At 39.4% G+C, this 22837-nt stretch overlaps 1 protein-coding gene across 1 annotated transcript in view; it reads right to left on the bottom strand.

Annotated features, from left to right (window-relative positions):
• GRM7 (glutamate metabotropic receptor 7) overlaps positions 1-22837 on the bottom strand; it is an 898068-nt gene that overhangs the window by 336938 nt on the left and 538293 nt on the right. Inside the window, exon 5 of the mRNA XM_039243211.1 lies at positions 5847-5987. Within this exon, the coding sequence (XP_039099142.1) occupies positions 5847-5987 (141 nt within the window). The remainder of the gene's footprint in view (positions 1-5846; positions 5988-22837) is intronic.

Raw genomic sequence — 22837 nt, forward strand, 5'->3', positions numbered from 1 at the left:
TCAAAAATGAGTATCTTGTAGACTGCATATAGATGGATTTTTTTTTTTTATCCATTCTGCTACTCTATATCTTTTGATTGGAGCATTCAGCCCATTTACATTCAGTGTTATTGTTGAAATATGAGGGTTTAGAGTCTTTGTATCTTTTGTAGGGTTCATGTTTGTGGTGGTGTCTCTGGTATCTTTGTTCCTTGCAACCTTTCCTTCAGAGGGTCCCTTTCAGGATTTCTTGTATGGCTGGCTTAGTGGTGACAAATTCTTTCAATTTCTGTTTATTTGGAAATATTTTTATCTCTCCTTCTATTTTGAATGACAGTTGCTAGATAGAGGATTCTTGGCTGCATATTTTTCCTGTTCATCACATTGAAGATTTTCTGCCATTCCTTTCTGGCCTGCCACGTTTCAGTAGAGAGGTCTGTCACCACTCTGATAGGTTTCCCTTTGTATGTTAAGGCCCTTTTCTCTCTAGCTGCTTTCATAATTTCTCCTTGTCCTTATATTTTGCCAGTTTCACTATGATATGCCATGCAGAAGATCAATTCAAGTTATGTCTGAGGGGAGTCCTCTGAGCCTCTTGTATTTCAACCTTTACTTCCTTCCCCAGGTTGGGGAAGTTCTCTGCTATAATTTGTTCCAGGACTCCTTCAGCACCTTTCCCTCTCTCTTCATCTTCTGGGATTCCTATGATACGGATATTGTTGCGTTTGACCGTATCGCTGAGCTCTCGAACTCTTTCTTTCATGTTCCTGGATCAGTTTGTCTCTTTTTTGTCAGCTTCTTGTTTTTTTATAATGGTGTCATCTAAGTCACTTATTCTCCTTTCTGCCTCTTCAATCTGTGCATTGGAGGTCTCTAATATATTATGTATCTCATTTATCGCATTTTTTAATTCTTCATGCCTATTTTTATTTTCCGTTCTGTCCTTAGCCATAGTTTCTTTGATGTCGTCTATGCTTTTTTCAAGCCCAGCTATTAATTTTACCATTATTATTCTAAAATCTTGTTCAGTTATGCTGCTTATATCTGTTTTGAGCAGTTCATTAGCTGTCATTTCTTATAGTTTCTTTGGAGGAGAGCTCTTTCGTTTTGTCATTTTAGTTACCTTTCTGGCACTTGTTAATTTAAAGACCTGTTATGCTCTCTGCACCTATGAGCGCTCTGTACCCAAGAAGACTCTTTGACTGTCCAGGGCCTACCCTTTCAGAGAGTGTTTTTTGAATGGTATCTCTTGGTCTCTCTTGTTGGGACTTTGGTTATTTTATTTTCCTATTCATAGTGACTTTTGGGACTCTCCACCTTGTGTACTCTGGCTTGTTTCTTGAGGTAGCCTTCTGGGGGTGGAGTCAGAATTGCTGCTTCCTTCTCTGGGTAGGGCTGGCAAGCATGGGAGGGGGCTTGCCTGCTGGGTGTGTGGAGCCCACTGGAGTGAGGAAAACCAGATCCCTCTATGTCTCATCACCCAAAACACGAACTCGCAGGCAAATCTCCCAGTTTTTAGCTCTTTGCCTTCCCTCTAGAGTTTCAGCCAGCCAGGAGCGCTGGATGCCCGGTGTCCATGCGCGGTTCTTCCAGGGGCCCAGCCAGCCAGGAGGACAATGGCGCCAGGCCCGCCGCTACTCTAGAAGTCCAGCCAGCCAAGAGCAAGTACAAAGGAGCAGTCTGTGCGTTCAGCCCCTCCGGGACCAGTTGTAGCGAGGGGACCTGGTGTGCAGGTATTTGGCGCGCATGCGCAGGGTCTTTCTATGCCCCGAGTGGAGGTTTTTCCCCTAGTGGAGGTTTTTCTGTTTTGGACTCTCTCTTTTTCCCCCTCTCACTCCCCGCAGAGGGGGATCGCCTCCAATCCTGGAGTCTCTGATCCCGGCCTGATTTTATCTTCCCCAGTTCGCACTCGCATTAGAAGGCTTACTCAGTGGATTCTGCATCCTTTTTCTCCCAATCTCTCAGGTTTCATAAAGTTTCCAATGGCTTCAGATCTTTTCCGTGTGAGGTATGAGCGCGAGTGCAAGGACGGAGCTCCTTACTTCTCTGCCATCTTGCCCTCTCTATTTTAATATTTACTCATTTTTGACAGAGACAGAGCAAGAGGAGGGAGGGCCAGAGAGAGAAGGAGACACAGAATTTGAAGCAGGCTCCAGTCTCTGAGCTAGCTGTCAGGACAGAGTCCAACATGGGGCTGGAACCTACGAACTGCAAGATCATGACTTGAACCAAAGTCAGATGCTCAACTGAGCCACTCAGAGTCCCCAAGACATTCTTATTCATTAGCAGAGCCCAGACATAGAGAAATATCTGTGAGGTGGGCTGTTTTCTGCAGTCATCAGAACATCCACTATCTATGCTTCCTGGAGCCAGACTCGTGTCTGCAATGCCCCACTACTCAGCCTGCTTCTTCGTCTGGATATTTCTTTCCAATGTGTGCTTTCTTTTAATGTTTCAAAACCTGGTTAACAAAGCAGCTTTCCCTTTCATCATCCACATTCTTAAGCCCATCAACACTTGCCTCTCCCATCCATTCTTTTCCATCATTAAAGCTTCATTTCACACCATGGTTTCAAGAACTCTTACTAATCCAATCCCATCTATTACTTCTCTCCATCTCTTCCTTCCTTGTAGTCTAGTTAATCTCAGCACACTTTTCCTTCCATTATTCCATTTCCAAGTTGAAGCATACAGTTGAATCTTGAACAATGTGTGGGGTTAGGGGAATTCTTTGCAAAGCCAAAACTCTACCTATAACTTTTGATTCCCCTGAAACTTTACTAGTAGCCTACTGTTGAAAGGCTTTACCAATAACATAGTCAATTAACACACATTTTGTATGTTATAGTTATTATATACTATGTTCTAATAAAGTAAGCTACATAAAATGTTATTTAGAATCTCATTAGAGAAAAAAAAATCTACAGTACTGTCTTTATAGAAAAACAACCTGTTTAAGTGGACCCGAGCAGTTCCAATCCAAATTGTTCAAGGTTAAACTGTTCCTAAAGGTCACAATTTTTTAAATAGTTTTTGTGGATACTTCCAAAGAAAAATATAGGTTTAGTTGCATTTAGGAAAAGGCTGTACCAGAAGAAACACAAGGTCATCCATGTATTCATATCCAGTAACAGGAATAAGAGACACAATGATGGTAATAGTATTTGTCGACATTCAATATGGCAAATCTAACAACTGTGAAAGTGGTAAGGAAAGAAAGAGAACAAAGATATTATTTAAATAATTTGCGGTCACAGGTAATTTAATAAATGTGACCGTAGATATTTCACATGGAAGGAATTGGATATGAAAAACTCTTCTATATCCATTTTTGAAAGAGGAGGATTTGGATAATGAGCTTGTTTTTATAAACTGCAATTCTTGATAATCAGTATGAAAATGTAACTACAGATAAAACAGCAGTGTTAGGGGCGCCTGGGTGGCTTAGTCGGTTAAGCGTCCGACTTTCGCTTGGGTCATGATCTCGCGGTTCGTGGGTTCGAGCCCCGCATCGGGCTCTGTGCTGACTGCCAGCTCAGAGCCTGGAGCCTGTTTCGGTCTGTGACTCCCTCTCTCTCTGACCCTCCCCTGCTCACGCTGTCTCTCTCTCTCTCTCTCCTAGAAATAAATAAAAAAAATATTAAAAAAAAAACAAAACAGCAGTGTTAGAACCTTAAGAGCATAAAGCCTGGCCTTAGAACAGCCCTAATGGTCCTAAGACAATCTACCTTCCAGACTCCACAGAACATAAAATGTCACAAGAAGCCAAAAAACTGTCATCAATCATTTAGATACTTCCAGTACACTTGGATGTTGCTTGTCATATAGACAAATTATCCAGATGTCAAACTAATTTTTTTAGGTTTCCTCTTGAGAGCTTTGTTTCATCCAAGTCTAGTCAACATTGAAATAAATTTTTCCTTCCTCCCTCCAATATTTTAAGGATGATACTTCTGAAAACACTGTTGCTATACATTAATGTCTAGGAAATGGTTAATCTGATATTGTAATATACTGAATTATTTAACTAATCATGCAATATATTGATTTTGTATCATTTTTACTTATATCGCTGTTCATATTTTATCTCTCCTTCAGAAAACAACTTGAGGACAAGGTCTAAACTTAAGCATCCTTACACCATTTATGATGTTTTCAGGACCATAGTTCACATGCATTATTCCTAATTAATAGGTGTTTGTTGAATGCATCAATCTACAGTATCTGGATGAACAATATTTAAAGACTCACACTGCAAAGATAAACTAAACAGTAGTGTATTCAACATGAGTGTGCTTTTCTAGATCATACAGAGAAACATTTTAGGGTTTTGTGGTATTTCAAGGTCATCACTACGAATGATAAAGGCTAATGAAGTATGAAATTGGGTATTGCTATGTTATATAGAGCCAGATGATGAGATAGTAGAACATGTCACATGCTTCTGTAACCCTTTGCACTCCCCCATCCAATTCCCCCCACACCCAGTTTCCAGTAGTCTTAGGGGGATGACCAAATTCCACATATGTCCCCACATGGCTTATTCTTTATCCACATCTCTACACAAGCAGCCTCAGCTCACAAATTCAACCTATTCACTGTACTTCTGTCAGATATTTGTTTTTTCTATCCTCTGAGGTACGAGAAGTGCTCCTGCTATAAGCCCTTTGCCATATTATTCCCCATAAGAAATTCTCCTATCTGTTCTTCCCTTTTCCTAATTAGCCAATACCTACTCACTCCTCAACGAGGTCTTTTGAGACACCTTCTGCCTCCAATATGAGGGAAATTTCTTGGTTATATGCCCACATAGCCCTTAGGACACTTATTGCAATTTATAATTATGTATTCATGGAGAGATGACTGGAATAATGTCAATCTTTCCCCCACTATTCTCTGAGCAACATAAAAACTGGGTCTTCACCTGGCTTGATTACCATCACATCACGGTGCCTAGTATTGTGATCAACAAGAAGGGGTTGCTCAGTAATTATTTGCGAAGGCATGAGTAATTGTTTAATTTTGTTTTCTGACTACTTCGTGTATGTAAAAATATATGCATGGCATACACAGTTTTTTAATGTTTACTTATTTTGAGAGAGAGAAAGAGCAAGCATGAGTTGGGGAGGGGCAGAGCAAGGAGGAGAAAGGTTCTGTAGTAGAATCTGTGATGACAGCACCGACTGAACCACCCAGGCATCCCACACACGTTTTTTAATTTGGAATAATTATGCAAAGTTACCTACAAGGTTGAAGTTGTTTTTCTTTTTTGTTTAAGTAAACTCTGCCCAATGTGGGGCTTGAACTCATGACTCTAATATCAAGTCATATGCCTTACTGAATGAGCCAGCCAGGTGCCCCCCTAAATATTTTTAAGCATATTTTAAATAGCAAATGACTCATTAACTTGGATGTTATAGAAATCCATTGCAATTTTCATTACTTTAAATCCAAGTGTTTTGTTTCTTTAATCAAATACATAGTACAGTCCATGATAACCATTAAATCTGGTGATGATAAGGGATTTGCCAGAGTTTGTCTATGTGAAAATGACTTCATACTCCTGGCTAAAACATGAACTAATATTTATCACTGAGAGCATTCAAAACAACATGACTCTTGAATTCCAAGAATCAATGAAAATGTCAATTCCTGCTAGATGGACAGGCAGAAAAGAATACAAATTTTTTCCTGCACTTCTCTTGTCCTGCAAGACTTATGCTCCTGTTCCATTTTCTGAACAATCTAGTAAAATTCAATTTACTTTTTCAATTTGTCTCCAGCCAAGCTTCCTTCTATCAGCTATGCAGACATTTCAATGCTGACCACATAGAGTAACAGGAGAAGGACAATGAGAATGAAATTACCTGTGCATTTGCGATCTGTGTCTTCTTTCTTTGACCCACTAATTGTCAATTTGCAGTTGAAGTTTTCCTCCCAGTATTCAGCAAACCACACATTTCTTCTGTTGTTTTCAAGTGTGCGTGATGTAAAATAGGCATCAAACCCTAAAGAGAGTTAAATGAAAAGGTCATTGCTTGTGGGGCACTGCTGGAACATTGGGAAATAAAAATACAAGTGATGGTTTTTCTTTGGTTTAGTAGACTAGATGCTCTTTTATGTCAATCAAAAAAAAGAGAGAGAGAGAGAGAAAGAAAGAAAAAATATTCCAGGGCTCACCTATGGTTAAATCCCTAGTTCAATCTGCCAGGCAGAGATGTGGCCTACAAGTAACATTGCCACACTGAAATCTGCATTACAGACTTTAACAATGACATAATGATAATAAGCCTTGCATGTCTAGTGATGCCAGACTATGGACACAGTGTCTTCATAATCATCATCAAGATAATAATTGATCATTTCAGAGCTTAATATGGATAGGATTCTGTGCTTCTATATTCTTGGATTATTTCATTCATCTCAACAACCTACACAGAAACTACTATCCTTCCCACTTTGCTGATGAGAAAATGTAGGTTCAGGTGAAATAAAAGCATGCCCAAGGTCAACCATGAAGCCATCCTGCATCTCTGATTATGTAATCTACTGACCTGTGAATATAATTTTAAACCCTCCATTCATTTAGCAATGTCCCATTATGTAATTGATGTTTTAATCACAATCAAAGTTTCTGGAAAGTGCATAAGTAAATATGAGTCTAACATAAAGCTCAGTGCTGTTCACTGAATGAACTGATGCGTGTGAGGAGCAGAAAATCAAGAGGCCATGTCTACAGGGAATCTCTCACTACCTCTTTTTCTTAAAAATTTTTTTTAATGTTTTATTTATTTCTAGGAGAGAGAGAGAGACAGCGTGAGCAGGGGAGGGTCAGAGAGAGAAGGAGTCACAGACTGAAACAGGCTCCAGGCTCTGAGCTGGCAGTCAGCACAGAGCCCGACGCGGAGCGCGAACCCACGAACCGCGAGATCATGACCTAAGCGAAAGTCTGACGCTTAACCGACTAAGCCACCCAGGCGCCCCAATCTCTCACTACCTCTTAAATAGTGCAGCCTTAAATGTTGCCATGGAGCCACAAGGCCTTATAAGAGTCAGACAAGATTCAGTAATACCAGGGTGGGCCTGAGGACCAGCTCCACTAATGTCTTTAAGACAGGGGAACATAGCAAGTCCACACTTTCCTGATCTTCCTTTCATCTTCCTGGAAAAATAAAGACGACACTACCTCCTTCCCTCCCAGCATCTTGTTTGTGGTTGTGGGAAGACATTGGAAACTTACAGAGTTCAAGGTTAACAACTGCAGGAAATGGATATGTTTTCACATTATTTAAATTACTCAGTGTTCCCTTTAAGGCCTTATAGGAAAAAAAAAAATAGCCCCAGACTCCAAACTCCCTGGGAAGAGCACATCAGGTTAACTTTATTTATCATTACGTGGCTGGCACCAAATTCATGGCCTGACATACATTAAACCTACTATAAACGGAAAAATTGAACTAAGTACATAAGAATGTAAAAATAAAACATAAAGCACAAGAGATTACATAATATTTTAGGGAAAATAAAATATATTTTATATTCCTTAGGCCATTTTTCAGGATGTTGTCATCCTTTTATAGCCACTCTTAATGGATTTCAAAGTAATCTGGCTAGAATAGGTGATCACATTCGAACACCAATACTGATAAAGCTATCTGTCTGGAAGTCCTCCTTCTGCCTAGCTGTTCTCCCACAACCCTGCCTCCAGACAACTATTAAGTAGAGTAACCTAGTATTTCCAAACAAAGAATCTTTGGGGGGGGAACAGAGGGGTCCTGCATGTTTCCAAGAACACTAAATGTATGCATTCAATCATGTATATACCTATACACACTCATATATGGTGACTGGTGACCAGCTCTCACTTTTTTCACTATTTTTGCCCCTTGTCCTCCTCCTAACCCCAGCCGGCCTGGAAAAAAAAAAAAAAAAGTTAATTAACAGTGGTAGATTGTGGCAATGGTCCCGGAATGGAACATGCTTCTGGGGATTCATACCCCTATACAGGTCCTCTCTTAGGCACTGTGTCCCTGTCTGTGGGACATTGACAGGTGTGGTGCAAGCAGACATTGCGAAACCCTGTACTCATTGCAGCTTGTTTTTGTGGAATTCTCTTTCTTGGAAACCAGATGCTGTGCTCAAAGACATTTGACGATGTCAGATCATGTGGAAAAAGCCCAGCCAATCTCCACCCTGCTCAGCAGAACTCCTTTGGCCTGCACAGCCCTCCAGCTGACTGCAATAGAAGAACCACTTAGCCAAGACCAGCTCTAGTTGCACCACTGTTACTGTTTTTTAAGCCAGTAACATCTGAGGTAGTTTTTATGTACCCAAACAGCCAAAACACTTCTTCTTTATCACAGCACCTTGAAGCTCTGTGCAACACCAAAACAACACACACTTCAGGAAGAAGGGCCTTCAACAGAACATGTAGAAACTTCAGAAGTAAACCTTTTGGCACATGCCACAGCTCTGAATTCCAAACTAACCTCAGAATAGGAACTACCAAAATGTCTCAAACTCTAGCAAGGATTCATACCTGCCCCAGCTCAGAAGAAAACATCTTTAGAGAAAACACCATTGTTGAAAATGTCTCCCACTTCAAAATGTCTATCTCTGAATCCTGTGTCTGCTGGATATGAAAAAGCCCATTGAAGAAGGCAGGACTAGTGTGTGGCTAACCACACAGGTAGGTGATTGTGGAACATTTAGAAGAGAAGAAAAGGGAAGCAGCTGTCAAAACCTCTCTCTGTTCTGATTGAGAACAAACAGACTTTGGGAAAGCAAGCAAACACTGTGAGGGCTGTCTGTACATACTACAGCAAAAAATGGAAAAGGGGCAAGTTTTCTGAACCAAAACTCCCGTCCTTCTCACTCATACATATATAGCTGGTACTTAGCTTCCTCTTTCTCTTCTTCCTCCTCCCTGTGGGCTTGCTGCCTACCCTCACCTGTAAGTTAAGAACTTCTCTTGCTTCTAAATGTATGTATATATTAATTTCCTGTGTCTCTCCCAAGATGCAGATTCTCATTGAGGAGGTCTGGGGTGGGGCCAAAGATGCTGCATTTTTTTAAAAATATTTTTTATTTATTTCTAGGAGAGAGAGAGAGAGAGAAAGACAGCGTGAGCAGGGGAGGGTCAGAGAGACAGGGGGTCACAGACTGAAACAGGCTCCAGGCTCTGAGCTGGCAGTCAGCACAGAGCCCGATGCGGGGCTCGAACCCACGAACCACGAGATCATGACCTAAGCGAAAGTCGGACGCTTAACCGACTATGCCACCCAGGCGCCCCAAAGATGCTGCATTTTTAACAAGCTCCAACTGATACTCATGCCTCCTGCCCATACTTTGAGAAGCAGGATTATTGAACAAATCCGAATCTTCAGTGGGTGGGACTCGGGCAGTTCCAGTATTGTCACCTTCTAGGCTCAAATTTATGCCTTGGTTCAGATGAGAGGATCCTTGCTTTGCTTTGCTTCTGTAGATGAGACTTTTGCTCATCTGCCTGGCTCAGGATGGCAGGAGCTTTGGATTGCCACCCTATAGCCTGAGATGGCTTGGGAAGATAGAACATGATATATTACTTGCTGGTGAATTTTCCTGATGTGCTCACGGTGTCTATATATTCCTGAGCATTGCTGCTCTGGGCTCCTTTGCAACCTCCAAAGCTGTTCCTCACCCGTATGTCCTGTTATCACTCTGGCCTCTCCAGCCTGGAATTTCAATCTGGCTGCTGTGTCTTAGTGTTGTTTAAAAGGTAACCTGAAATAGCCCTGTGTCTTCATTACTTTTTATGAAGGTCCACAGACCCTGATGGGGAAACTCAGAGCCCTCAAGTAGAAACACAGCATACACCCACTTTTGAGTGGTTTCCTGAAGACCTCGACACCAAACTGTATGAGAGCCATACTTTCTTCCAGGAAGCCACATCATGTACAAGTGAATATAGACATCAGAGACCCACTGCGTGAGTCCAACACCAACAATTTCCATTTTCCACCAGTATGACTTTAAGCAGATTATTCAGCTATTCTGTGTCTATGTTTCCTCATCTGTTTTTTATGGATTAAAATTAATTACAAGATTAAAATCAATACCTACCTAGTGTTGTTACAAGCATTATATGAGCCATTATTTGTAAAGTACTCAGCATTGTGCCTGGTGAAGTAAAATAGTAACTGGTGTTTGTAAAATAACCACACTCATCCATCATATATTTCCAGAGCACTTAACCCTGTGACAGGCACAATTCTCTACACTCACAAATGTTGGGTTAAAACATAGATCGCCCCTCATCAGATTGATAGCTAGCCTAGCCCTATTGGGAAGATGGAATTTGAAAAGTACATTTAAATAAATATAAAATTAGAACTATGATGCTTTCTATGAGGAATGGGTAAATGGTGCTATGGGAGCAGACAGACATGTAGAGAGAGAGAAAGAGGAGAAAGAGGAGAAAGAACTTCCTTAGAGTGACAGGGGGCTTCCTAGAGGGAGTAAATGCATATGAGAAAAGGTAAAAATAGGTTTTAACTGGAAGTTGGGGGAGGACTGAGATTAGACATTTATTCAGATGGAACAGCATGTGCTCTGTTGCAAGGATACTGAAGCCATTTTGCATTACAAAATCTCCCAGGATGATGAGGCCTTAAAATCAACAAATATAAATGAACCATCTTCTATGTATATGCAACCTAGAATTGCTATGAGAATTCTAATAAACCAATGGTATAAACATTTATGCAATGAATGAGTAAATATGAGAAAGTTATTCTTGTGAGTAGACGTCAAAATCTTTGTCAGATTTCTACTTAGTCATAGAGAATTGCAATAATAGTTATAAAAAAGAATAAGCATTTCATATCCGTTTCCTCCATGAGTGCCACATAAATCCTAAGAAGTAGGCACTAACCATATCTCCATTTTTGAGGTAGAAACTAAGGCTCAGAGAGGAATTTGGACCCAAATTATCCTGCATCTAGCCCCTAGTTTTTACTTCCATACATAGAGTAGTGATTCACACATTTTGGTGGGCATCACAATCATCTGGAGAGCTGATGAAGGAAGTAGAGATCAGGCTCCCAGAGGAAAGTCAGTCCTTTTTCTTTGCCCTCAAGTTTCTCAGGATATTCTCATATTCTTTTTTTAATGTTTATTTATTTTGAGAGAGAGAAAATGTGTGTGCCTGTGTGCACATGAGCAGGAGACAGGCAGAGAGAGAATACCAAGCAGACTCTGCATTGTCAGCACAGAGTCTGATGCAGGGTGCGATCCTATGAACCATGAGATCATAGCCTGAGCTCAAATCAAGAGTCTGTTGCTCAACCAACTGAGCCACCCAGGTGCCCCAGAGATTCTCATATTCTAAAAATTGAGAACATGGCTATAGAACATTTCTGTAGTTCTCTTATTATGCCACTTCTTCTCTCTCTAATAAATGCCCATCACCAAATTACTATTTCAAATATCATTTCCACTAGGAAACTGGACAGTTCAACAAGTAGAAGAGCAAAACAATTCTATGGTCAGCTGCTGGAATGGGTGAGCCAATCAAAATGGTGAAATGGGTGACATGGGCTGACCATGCTAGGGCAAAAAATAGTTTCAGAAAACAGAACTCCCCTCAGACAATTCAGAGAAGCAGAAGTCAATAGATGTCACTCAATTTAGTGAATCCTTGCTGATTTATCAGCTTAGCTGACTCAGATTTCTTTCAGGACTTAGCAATGTGTTTCTTTCTCTTTAGCAGGGCCATGGAAAGAGATAAATTAAGTCTTACTGGTTCCCTCTACTTATTTTAATTCATATGGAATGAAATTGTCCAGGAAAGATTCAAGATTTTGAAAGAGACCTTGCTGTAGCCATGTGTCCACAATGCCTTGGAATGTAATTGACTGCCTTTTGGGTTAGGCACACATCATACTTATGCCTTATTAATACAGAAAGAGCTACTACTATATGATGGTCCAAAGCTTTCCCTCTGGCTGCAGGCACTAACCCAGTGCTCTTGGCCTATGATTACAGTTTCTGTAGCCTAGTGATTTCACTTGGGTTTTTTTTTTTTTTTTTTTAAGGAATGGATATTTAATATAAGACGTGCAATTACCAAGATGCAACAGAGTCAGGGACAGAAGCAGAAAGTAGAATAGTTGTAATCTAATCTAATAATATATGTATACGGGGTTATGTGTGTGTACCCCAGTGAACTGAGACTTTATTTCTTTCTTATAATAACTCAGAAGAAAAGTGATCTGGACACACATGCCTTTATTATTGGTTAAATTATCAGAGTTTTAAAATTTAACCCAAGGCATCAACACTAAGGTTTCAGCTCACAGAAAACAGAGTAAGAATTATGTTAAAGAGAAAGGTCATTCTTGTATGTGGAGCTGATGAAATTCTCAGTATTAAATTGTTCCTTTTGTTGAACAGATTATTTCCTTTTGTTGAACAGATTATTTCAAGTTCAAAAATTAATGTACAGGTGATTCTAAGGCAAATGTCTCACTGCATACATGTACAACCTTCGTATAACATTGGAAGTAAACTTAAAACAACATGGAAATAACAAGAAGGGTTTTAGCTGGCATTACAACTACATTTATATGGTTCTTTCCTCTTTCACTGGGGTGCTGCCCTCAAATGTCTCCTGAAATTTGTGGCTGAGACAAGAGTGTGCAAATCAATAGACACATAATTCAACCAAGGTGGTATGTTTAGGAGGTGACCTTTCCAGCTGAGGAGGAAGAAGCCCTCACAAGTGTGTGGCATGAGAGGAATGTTATCAGAGCATCAGTGGAGGTTAGAGGACACAGCTGCCTGCTCCACCCTGGTGAAGAGATGCTGACAGATACTAATGGTGCTTCACACAGCATAGGAGAGTGACCAGTACATAGCCCTGATTGCTGCTTTAACCACACAAGTCATGCATTGCAGGTTAGAATATCACTGTCAGCCTAAATAGCAGGGAACACCCAGGGCTTCCTTCTCACCAGCCTAAGGAGAGGCTGTTAGCATTATCTGGTCTATGTTCAACTCAGGGAGGATGTGCTAATGACTTAGAAACACACAGGTCCTGGCACATCACAGGGAAGCAATACTAGCAGAATACATAAGTGAAATAATGAATAAAAAGAAGAAGAAAAATGATATAATGAGAGAGAGAATGACAGAAGGAAGGAAGGTAAAGGAGGAGAGAAAGGAGAGGAGAGAGGGGAGAAGGTACAATAGGAGGGGAATAAGAAGTAGAGGAACTCATTGTCTACTACCAAAAGGGTAAATTGAAAAAAACAAATTTTGAAAACAGATCTTTGTTTTACCCCTTTTTCTATTTCTGTGACATAACTCATAGTGGGTTAAATTGTGGTCCTAAAAATACCCATATCATAAGTCCCTAAACTTAACATTATGTCCATATCATAAGCCCCTAAACTTGAGAGCGTGACCATATTTGAAAAATAGTTTGGAAATGTATAACAAGAAATTAAATGGCAAATGGAATGAAGTTAAAGATCTCTGAATGAGATTGTCCTGCATTGTCTGACTGGGCCCTAAATCCAATTACAAGTTTCCTTAATAAGAGACCCATAGGGAGCCGGTGCCACGGAAGAGATCATGTATAGATGCAGGTAGAGAGTAGCGTAATGTAACCACAAACTAAAGAACACCTGAAGCCACCTGAAGCTAGAAGAGGCTGGAAGTGTCCTCCCCTGAGAGCCTTCAGAGGAAGCAGTGCCATATTGACATCCTCTTTTCAGACTTCTGGACTCCAGAACTGTAAGATTAAAAAGTTGGGTTGTTTTTAAGCCACTAAGGTTGTGTTCAGTTGTTGTGGAATCCCTGGTAAGTGAATGTATTCATGATAAGTTAAAAAAATCCTATTGTAGATACCTTTCTACAGCTCTGTCTGGTCTGAATGACATTGGCTTTTCAGGTGTTGCCAACTGATGTCTGGCAAAACATATTTAATGTATGGACTTTGTCCTTTCTACTTTTCCCAAGAATACTCTAAAACTAATTTAAAAATCAGAAAATTTCATTTGTAAGTCCAAATTGCTGGCTTTGCTTGTAAAGTCTGAAGATCTTGTAACACAGACCCCATTCCCATGTGGCAGCAGTTGGGTGCTGAAGAATGACTATTCCCTTCAGGTGAGCCCGAGCTCTCAGGTTTACAGTATACTCCCACCACCTCTATGGCTTCCAGCTAGCTTCTTTTCACATTTTAAAGGCATGTATTATTATGATAGACACTGAAATTTCCACCACCAAGAAATGCATCGCCCCTTATTTCAGTAGACCTTTGCAGCAATGTGAGTGGTGTACAATCTCTACTGAATTGAGTATTCAGGCCACTGAGAATATACCCATGAAAAAGCTACTAAGAACAAAGGGAAGTTGGGGAAGAAGGAGGATTTAATAAAACACAGAGAAATGTACCCTCATATACACAAACAATAATCACTTAAAAGATGCAGTGGAAGAGAAGACTACGATTAAAAGAATAACAACAACAACAACAACAACAACAACAAAGAAGTGTATCTTTCTGTGTAATCAAGTTGACTTTTGACCTTCAAGAGTTTTGTTCTAATTAATTATTAAGTATTAAAAAGTTTCTCTTATATCAATTCTCTTGAAGCTAAATTGTATGTTTTACATGACTTGGATAAAAATATTAAGATCCTTTTTCCCCCTGGAGCAAATTCCTTTCAAAGTTTGTGGAAAAATTAGAAAAATGAGGAGACCTCTGAAAAGGGGAACAATAGAGCATGAGTGCTGAGGACTGGAGATGAAGATGAGGAGGGCAGACTATCAGGTAAGATATTATAACAACATGCTGTAAAATCTCTATGATTAAAAAAAAAGTCCTGACACAAGAATAGAGAAATCAGTGGACCACTGGGATAGAATGGAAAGTCCAGGAAGACTTCCCTGCATATGGGAATTTCATATACTAGAGAATAAAGGTAGTGTTTCAAATCACTAGAAATATGTTATCCTATTAATAATCACATTAATAAATAGCAACCGATCGGATAACTGGAATGATCAAATTGGATCCCAGTTAGAACCCTAACATTGCATTAGCCCACAAAAAATATAGGAAGCATTGCATGAAATTTTTTTTAATTTTTTTTAATGTTTTCTTATTTATTTCTAGGAGAGAGAGAGACAGAGTGAGCAGGGGAGGGTCAGAGAGAGAGGGAGTCACACACTCTGAAACAGGCTCCAGGCTCCGAGCTGGCAGTCAGCACAGAGCCCGACGTGGGGCTCGAACCCACGAACTGCGAGATCATGACCTAAGCGAAAGTCGGACGCTTAACCGACTAAGGCACCCAGGCGCCCCAAGCATTGCATGAATTTAACCATAATAAGTGAATTTGGGTTTTCCCATCTCTACAAGATGAGGGATTTTGAACAGTTGCAGATGCCGGAGATCCTCCCCCCTTGGTATGAGGCCACTTCTGTAAGGCATCCACAGTGGGGTCCAGCGGCACCCAACATGCTCCTCATACCCTGGGCACGTGGCCCAGACTGCACTTGCTCAGTGCTTTGGGAGAGCAAATCCTTGTCTCTCTCTCTCTCTACAGACATTGAGCTCCAAGTGGGCAGAGACTGTGCCCTTTTCATCTCCTTCTTCCCATGTGCCTCTAAACACTTACTGAAGTAAACTGGAGTTGGAGCATGTGAGTCAGTTTGGCAAGAAAATCATTATTAATCTAGTGGGATAAGTCTAGGCTCTCAGATGTACCTCCAAATTTGCTGGCTGCATCTACTGATGAAACCAGCCATTATTTTTGAGAAAACAAATAAGAGTTATTGCGATGGAAATTATCCCACAAAGAACACAAATCCCATGGGAAGTGTTATGGATGAGGTAGAAGGAATAATGCTTGCAATATTATTCCACAAAATGCCTCTGAAGGGCTGTTGCATATTATATAATGCTAGAGTGCCTGCCATTTTTCACTCTTTTAAATTGTCTGGGAAGCAGAAGGGCATTTTATGTAATCTGAGTACACTTATATGGGAACAAATATGGGTATAAGCAGTACATATTAAATTGATAGTTTTAGCATTAGAATGGCTAAAAGTAGCGTCCTCAACTAGAATTCTAGGATTCAATCCCTAACTTTATCACTTGCTAGCTAGATGACCTTCAGCAAATGAGCTAACAAGTCTAAGTTTCTCAGTCTATAAAATGAGGAGGATGATAATAACTACTCTATAGGATTGTTAAGAGGCTTCTATGTGAGAATATATGCAGTGGTGATAATAATGTATGGCATATAATAAGGGTGCAAATGTTAGCTGACTTAAAAGACAATTAATACAGACATGTAAAGTGAGAAAAGAGAATACAAGAAGAGGAAATTAAAAAAAGAACTTTGAACTGTAACACCAGGGATTCATTCATTCATTCACTCATTCATTCAGAGAGGGAGAGAGAGAGCAAGTGAGCACATAGGAGTGTGGGCAGGAGGAGCAGAGGGCTACACAGAGCCCTACATGGACATTGATCTCATGACCCTGAGATCATGACCTGAGTTGAAACCAAGAGTTGGATGCTTAGCCAACTGAGTCACCCCAGTGCCTCCTAACACCAGGAACTCTTGAAGAAGTACTCATCTATCAAAGTCCTGGCTTTTGAATCAGATAGACCTGAGTTTGAATCCTGCCTTTGCCAATTACTATTTATTTTATTTAACTTCTCTTATGCTAAGTCAATCGCTCACTGTTTATATTTTATTTTTGAACTGGATATTCAGTCGTTTGCTATTTCATTTATTTGTGCATGCATTGATTCTTTCACTTATTCAGGGAAAAAAGTTAAAGTTGTGCATTTATTTAATCTATTAAAGGAGTACAGTTGTGCCTACCTTAGAGATGGATGTAAAGATTTAAAATACAAAGACTAAACTAAATATCTTAAAGTTGCTCAGTACCTAGAGGTTCCTTCCTCTTGCTAATGTAATCAGTTTTAGTTCAGTTCCAGACAGTATAAAGTACCCACCTTCCCTCTCAGAAAGCCCCTCCCTGATTTCCTAAGCCATGTAGAGCTCTGTGATCCTCACAGCTGGAATATATGTTGCTTTGTGGCATCTCAGGGTGCACAAATTCAGTCAAGAAGAAATATAAAAGGCCATCCCTCAAGTGAGTGCTTTAGGAGGTGAGATTTGAAGAGGCCAACTTCCTGGAGGCCACAGGGTGTGGTGGAAGGCTCCTGCCCTTCTTCCTGCTACTCCACCCTCATGAAGATGCTCAGCTTGAACTGCTGCATTAGCTGGTTCTATACAGCTATACAGAGTGATGATCAAGGGCCTGACATAGGAGTCCCCAAAACTCACACAGTTAATGGCATTAACTTGGGCTTGGGTTTTTAATGTTGTTCCTCTAATTTCTTGCTTTGCTCCCCTCCTGCCTCCCTCAACTTCCCCTTCCCTCATCCATGCTATGTTATTTTCAATATACCTCCTATTTCCATGTCTTTATTTCCTCCTTAGTAACAATGAACCTAATAACTGTGGTGCCAAATTTGTACAATCTTGACTGTGATTCATATTAGCACTATGTATCAAAAGTCATAAAAGAGGTGCAAACTCTTTGATCTAGCCATTTTACTTCAGGGTATGTACTTAAAAAATAAGTATATGCATTTTTTTAAAAAAGATGTGTGAAGTACTAGATGATATTAAGAAATCATCATTTTTATCAGATGTAATAACAGCATGACAATTATATAAATACTAGGTTCCTAGCAGTTAGAAATACATTCTGAAATATTTTGGTAAGAAGTCCTAATGTCTGGGATTTGGTCTTTTTTAAAAAAATGTTTGTTTGTTTGTTTGTTTTGAGAGAGACAGAGACAGAGCACAACCAGGAGAGGGGGAGGGGCAGAGAGAGAGGGAGACAGAGAATCTGAAACAGGCTCCAGGCTCTGAGCTGTCAGCACATAGCCCTACATGGGGCTCAAAGTCCAGAATGGTGAGATCATGATCTGAGCTGAAGTCAAATGCCTAACTGAGCCATCCAGGTGCCCCATGGGGTTTGATCTTAAATGTCCCTTTACCATAAAAGTTCAGATGGAATAGCTAAAACATGGAAAGACACATGGTGATTTTGCTTGAATTTTCATAAAAGAATATATGGTAGGTAGTAGGGATCATCTTTATCGAAACCAAGAATAGTAGAGTGTGCTCCAAACCTTGTTTATTGATGGGTTAGTGTCTGTGGCTTAACATTGCTGTTTGCATTAGAAGTGTGTGTGTGTGTGTGTGTGTGTGTGTGTGTGTGTGTGTGTGTGTGTATTTACCTGTCAGACTCAAAAACATTAAGGATTTTCTATGATTTCCCACTAGGCCACCAAGAGGCTCCTCAGTGGGCGAGCATAGTAAGGCTGAAAGAAACCATAGCCTACAATGTATAGAACACACATCCTGGTATTGTACTCCTGTCACCATCAGGGTTGAAAACCTATCTTGTGATGAGTAGATGCCATGGAAGTTCCTTCATTTTTTTAAAAATCATACCTTCAGGAATCCACCAGAGAAAAGGAATTCTTTTCTGCCCCATAAACTCCAAGATTCATCTTAGCTTCTATTACTTTCTCAACATCCAGTAAAGAACATAGCACTAAGTTCTCAGATAGGTCACTGGCCCAATTACCTAGCTGGGTCAGATCAGGTCAAATCTAAAACAATCACTGAAGATCTTTCCAGGAAATTCCCCAAATGAGATAAGCCTTTTATAAAATACAGCCTTTAGATAAAAGGAATGTTTGCCAATACATACTACATTTCCCTAGAACTGTGCTACACAAATAGTTATAGTTATGTCTATAGAGTTCCTCTATCTGGGAACTCATCTTCTATTTTACATGAGGTATTTACAGAATATCTATGTCTCCAATAGTAGTTCTTGGCTCTGGCTACACACTGGAATATCTGCATAGATAGATAGGTAGGTAGGTAGATAGATAGATAGATAGATAGATAGATAGATAGATACACACACACACTCCCATGTCTGGACTTAAGGCCAAACCAGTAAATCAGAGTTTCTGTTGGTGGGCCTAGCCATCAGTATTTCAACTTCTCAGGTTATTCTGATGTGCAGTCTAGAATATTGCCCTAGAATATTATGTGATTTTATGGCTCCTATGTGCATTTTATACACAGTACTAGAAGAGTTGTCCAAGAGACATCAGAAACACAAAAGACAAGGAATCTTAACTTGAACATAGCTATTCTTGGTATATATATCATGATCACTCAGATAATATCACTTGCTCAAATGTCTTTTGAAATCTCAAATAATGATTGAATATGTTGTCATAATCACATCTTATTGTCATTCTTTGAAAATTTTTATACATTATATGAAACTTTTCCAACGTTTTAATTAATAAACTGCTATATAGAGAGTATACATGGGGTGCCAGGGTGACTCAGTCGGTTGAGCGTCTGGCTTTGGCTCAGGTCATGATCTCATGGTCTGTGAGTTCAAGCCCTATGTCAGGCTCTGTGCTGAGAGCTCAGAGACTGGAGCCTGCTTCTCTTTCTGCCCCTCTCCCACTTGTGCTCTGTCTCTCTCTTTCTCTGTCTCTATCAAAAATAAATAAATGTAAAAAAATTTATAGAGTAAACACATATCCATTCAAACTTGATACCATCCTCAGTAATGCAGGATCAGTTTTATACTTACATATTAAAGTATGTGAACATTTATAATACATACTTTTGTGCATAAATGTGTAAGAATTTTAAAAATCATATTATGATACAGTCATGTGTGCATATAATTTTCCAATAAGCATAACATTTCAAAGTAAGGAATTTTAACCCATAACCCGAAGTAGGCATTGAACTTTAACTACTGGAACGTACCTGCTTTTCCGGGCAATAACAGAGTGAAAATCAGACAGACTTCTCAGAGAATTATTCTGCATTGTGGAAGCTTCACATTTTATTTTTAATAACTGTACAAAACCATGTTGCCTGGTTACCATCTTCATTTTGTGCCCTGATCTAAAAATGTCTCAGCAGCCAGAAGTTTTCAGCGAGCTCAATACCTAAACTTACATAATCAAACATCTATAATAACCCAGAAGGAATTTTACCAAAATGATATTCCATCTACTTCCTAATCACAGATTCAACCACTGCCTAAAGATTGAGATAAAAAATATTTTCAGAGAAAGACATTTTTTATGCAGATCTGAGAGAAACAAGAAAAGAGTAAGGAAGAAAACCTTGAAAAACAATACCAATGTCCCATATGTTTGACAATTTACTATTTCAATTCCTATGGAAATATAAATCAAGAGAAAAAAAGTTGAAGACTGTGAAAAGCTTAACCTTTTAAAAACAGCACTTAATATTTCATGGCAAACATCTCTTCTTGGGGTGTTTTCTAGATTTGAGTAGAACTCTCTAATAGCCTGGATTTTTGATGCCTCTTTGAGCAGTTCCTAAAGCATGTTATTTTCATGTATATTATTTCTCTGTATATTATTTGGCATATTAACAAAGACATCATACTTTGAGAAAGGTAAAAACAGGCTGAAATAAATGTCCCCATGTCTTCATGTAAAGATCAAGTTCAAGAAACAAATTCAGATTATTTAATTATTTTCCCACCCACATTAGCAAACTATTTTTGGGGTGAACACACTGCATTAGGTGCTGTAATAGGAAAGGTTATTTGTTCTTAACTCTTCTCTTTTTCACTTTTGGGCAACTGTATCCTATTTTCTAGGAATCCACTTACATAGTTATATGGTTGTACTAGATGTGACTGAGTTAGGGTTAAGCACCTAATCCAATCTATGTCAATCAAATTCCCTCTAGGGAATTTGGGAACCTGAAACTGGAAATAATGAAATTCCAGAATCAACCAAAACTGCTTACTTTAATAGTAGAGATGTAAACTTAGGAGTTGCTGATAGCACTCAGGCAGACTGGGAAGTAGAAAAAGACAGTTTGCATTGGTAGCAAAGAATGAGTCAGTGAGAGGCCAAGAGAGAAGAGATATGGAGGAGGAAAAAGAAGTGTCTTGTAGTTTCTATAGGGATTAAGTACTGATTCTGATTTCTAAGACCTGGATATATTTCTTGCCCGTGAGTTCCATAAGACATCTCTTTAACTTTATAATAAGTTATTACCCCTTCTTTGTGCTTAGGCAAATCCCAATGGGTGTCTGCCATTGATTGGCAACTATAAGGATTGTAAATAATATTGATGTGGGGATATGTCAGATATAGATCTTTTCTTGAGGAGATTACTAAGTAGAATACACACAGATAATTTTAACAAAAGGGAGGGTTTCAGAAATTACAGAAATGAGATAATAGACATTTTTTTTTTACAAATAGTTTATTGTCAAATTAGTTTCCACATAACACTCAGTGCTCATCCCCACAACTGCCCTTCTCCATGCCCATCCCCCCTCCCCCCCACATCCATCAGTCCTCAGGTTTTGTCAGCATTCAAGAGTCTCTCATGGTTTGCCTCTCTCCCTTTCCCCCACCATTTCCGCCCTTCTTCTCCTCCTTGTTCCTCCGTCAAGTTCCTCCTAATCCTCCTATACGTGCAAACATATGATATTTGTCCTTCTCTGCCTGACTTATTTTGCTCAGCATAACACCCTCAAGGTCCATCCATGTTGCTACACATGGCCAGATTTCATTGTTTCTCAATGCCATGTAGTATTCCATGGTATAGATAAACCACATCTTCTTGATCCATTCATCTGTTGATGGACACTTAGGCTCTTTCCATGTTTTAGCTATTGTGGAGAGTGCTGCTATGAACATTGAGGTACATGTGCTCCTATGCCTCAGCAGATAATAGACATTTTTATAGGAAAAAGAAAACATTCCTGGCTCTGAAGAAGGTGGATCAGAAAAAAAAAATTAGAGCAGTGATAATCAGTGCATTTGAAAATGTCTAGAATGATGACCAACACTTTTTTTTCTAGGTAACTGATGTTACAAGAGTACAAATTCAATTTTATGCTATTTGGTTCAGACACAGAAATCCTTGTTTTTCCTCTCAATGTGGAATATTTCATAGAAGAATTTCATGCTCTGTGTATTTTAGCGTAAGCAATAGGATGGACTTGGTAATCAAACCATATAGCAACATAATAAATATGGTCTTGCCTTGGACAGATTTGCAGCAACAAAATACAGTCAGCCTTGTGTGCTGATAACACTCTTTAGAGCAGGCAGCACGGAGTGCCAGAGGACAATTCTGTGACAGGAAATGGCAGAGCCTGTTCTTGCTACCGAGGTCACTGACATTATCCCAAGAAATACAGTCCCCCTTCAGTCACCAGTGATTGCTTCTTTGTCATGCAAAACTCAAGTGTCTTGGATGAAAAAGAATGATAGAACAATTAATCACAGCAAAATTTAATTAAATTAATTAAAGCAAGAGGTCCCATGGTAAGGGAGATTACAAAAACACAATGCACAATCATTACCTTCAAGGCACTTTCAGTCTTTGAGGGTAGATAAATACAAATAATAACAATAACAGTAAAACCGACGAATGTTTATTGAAAATTTTTTAATAATTATCCTGGGCTAAATGTGTTAATGTATTAATTCAATCCTCATAAACATCCTGTGAGTTAGCCATCATTATTATCCCCATTTGGTGACTGAACAAAATGAAACGTACATAGTGTAAATATCTTGCCCAAAGGCTCATAGCTAATAAGTGGAACCTGAACACAGTCTGCCTGATTCCAAAGGGTAAGCTCTTAACCACAATGCAAAAAGAAATAAGAGAACAAAGGCATATAAAAATTTCAAAGGTACTCTATAAATGTTACAGGAATTCAGGGGATGAAA

This window comes from Hyaena hyaena, unplaced genomic scaffold (assembly GCF_003009895.1).
Source record: "Hyaena hyaena isolate Hyena2069 unplaced genomic scaffold, ASM300989v1 scaffold_223, whole genome shotgun sequence".
Classification (NCBI taxonomy): domain Eukaryota; kingdom Metazoa; phylum Chordata; class Mammalia; order Carnivora; family Hyaenidae; genus Hyaena; species Hyaena hyaena.